We start from the raw sequence: 1,798 nt of genomic DNA on the forward strand, positions 1-1,798 counted from the left end.
GCAAAGCAAATACACGTGAAATAAACTCAGTATTTTAATAAAGTAAAAAAGAAAGTGTCTTTCTCAATAATTTTTCATCATAAGCTTCATATAAAAACAGTGTTCTTTTCTGTCTAATTGGATGATCTTTACATTTAATTTTTATTTCTGGGTATTTGCTTTGCAATGTTGCAACCATTTTCAAAACTGGAGATTCTAACTCTAAAGAATTCTAGTAATTGCTCAATATGCATTATTCATGTGTACACTTTTATTTTGTAATAATTTACTAACAATGGGACCAGCAGATGTCATAATTGTTACTTCACTGGTCTTTCCACATAGTCAACCGCAGTTCAAGTCCCAGACTTGGTGGCTTAGAACTCACATTAGGCTCATGTGCATGCATGCCCAAAATCCCAAGAGGAGAAGAGAAGAGAAGGGATTGCAGTGTGGCCATCCCCCCGGGGGTGGGGGGAGTGAGTTCTAGCTTTCTGTCTCTCTGTCTCTCCAGCAAGCACAAGTGCTCTATAGCAAAAATCTCTCTTAAAAAATTACTAACAAAGTTTAATGTTTGCATGCAGTCAATTCTTGCTCCAGCCCTCAGGTTAGAAAGTTAATATCTGTGTAGATTCCATAGGGTCAGACTCAAGGGTCAAATTGTCATACCTATCTGCTGTCAAGAGTCTTGATGCTTCCCCAACGTGGAGTTCCTGTTCTTTCCTGCAGCTACCAAGGCTTCTGGGACTGCTGCTGCTACCACCACCATGGAAAGCACCAACATGGGTGTAGGTCCCAGCCTGGCCACCTTGGGGCCCCATGTAGCCCAGACAGCTTGGTGTGTGTCCTCTAGACCAGTAAACCAATTGCTCATGCCACCATTATCTTTTACATCCATGCATATGAGTCCATGAGTGCACATCTCCACCATTCACATACATGCTTCATCATCTCATCAGACTTTACTTACAGAATGCAAAATCAAAGATAAAATTATCATGAATTTCAGCATAACAACAGCACAACATTAGCCAAGTATGGGGCCCTTACATTGGAGGCACTGTGCAACTGCACAGGCCACACACTCCTGAAGATAGCCCTGGTGCCAGTTAGGCTTATTGGTATCAAGCCAATCACCAAACATGTATCAAGTATTCACCATAGACCAGGTGCTCACGTCTGGTATCTTTTTGCATCTTTTCCTAAATGTGCCCTACACTAGGAGGGGCTTGGAGGAAAAGTAAGTGACCATTTACACTGCTGAAACAATCGTTCAGATCACTGACCGTTTTAGTATATTCATATCCATTATCTCACTAGAGGGCCACAACCCCCTGAGGTAGTGAGAGAAAGGATTATTGGCTCTAATTAATTGATTTGCACAACAATCCACAGTGGTCTAGAAGTATTTTTAATGCCCTCTGACAGATGAAGTCACAGAGGTTAAGTGACCTCTCTCTACCTCACGAGGCTGTTGGGAAGATTGAAGTAAATGGGGGCTGTGGAAAGGGTTTTGTCAAAACTGAGGTAACGAGTACATAGAGGGGTTACTATTAGTCTTCTTGAGGACATCACATGGTGAAAACACAGGAATTCAATCCAGGTTTACATCTAATCAAAATTTCACCTTTTAAGAGAGAAATCTTGGGACCAGCAGTTAGCGTAATGGCTAGGTTGCTGGACTCCCACATAGTCGACCGCAGTTCGCGTCCCGGACCCGGTGGCTTAAAACTCACGCTGGGCGCGTGTGCGTGCGTGCCCAAGATCCCGAGAGGAGAATGGAGGAGAAGGGATTGCGGCGTGACCATCCCCCCTGGGG

General features: G+C 43.5%; 1 protein-coding gene across 1 annotated transcript in view; it reads left to right on the top strand.

The window, feature by feature from the left end:
* LOC106736225 (nucleophosmin-like) overlaps window positions 1-1,798 on the top strand; it is a 32,475-nt gene that overhangs the window by 962 nt on the left and 29,715 nt on the right. The window contains exons 2-4 of the mRNA XM_014592491.2: window positions 709-767; window positions 989-1,123; window positions 1,408-1,506. Coding sequence (XP_014447977.1) covers window positions 709-767; window positions 989-1,123; window positions 1,408-1,506 — 293 coding nt within the window. The remainder of the gene's footprint in view (window positions 1-708; window positions 768-988; window positions 1,124-1,407; window positions 1,507-1,798) is intronic.

Source organism: Tupaia chinensis, unplaced genomic scaffold (assembly GCF_000334495.1).
Source record: "Tupaia chinensis unplaced genomic scaffold, TupChi_1.0 Scaffold000706_1, whole genome shotgun sequence".
NCBI classification, from domain to species: domain Eukaryota; kingdom Metazoa; phylum Chordata; class Mammalia; order Scandentia; family Tupaiidae; genus Tupaia; species Tupaia belangeri.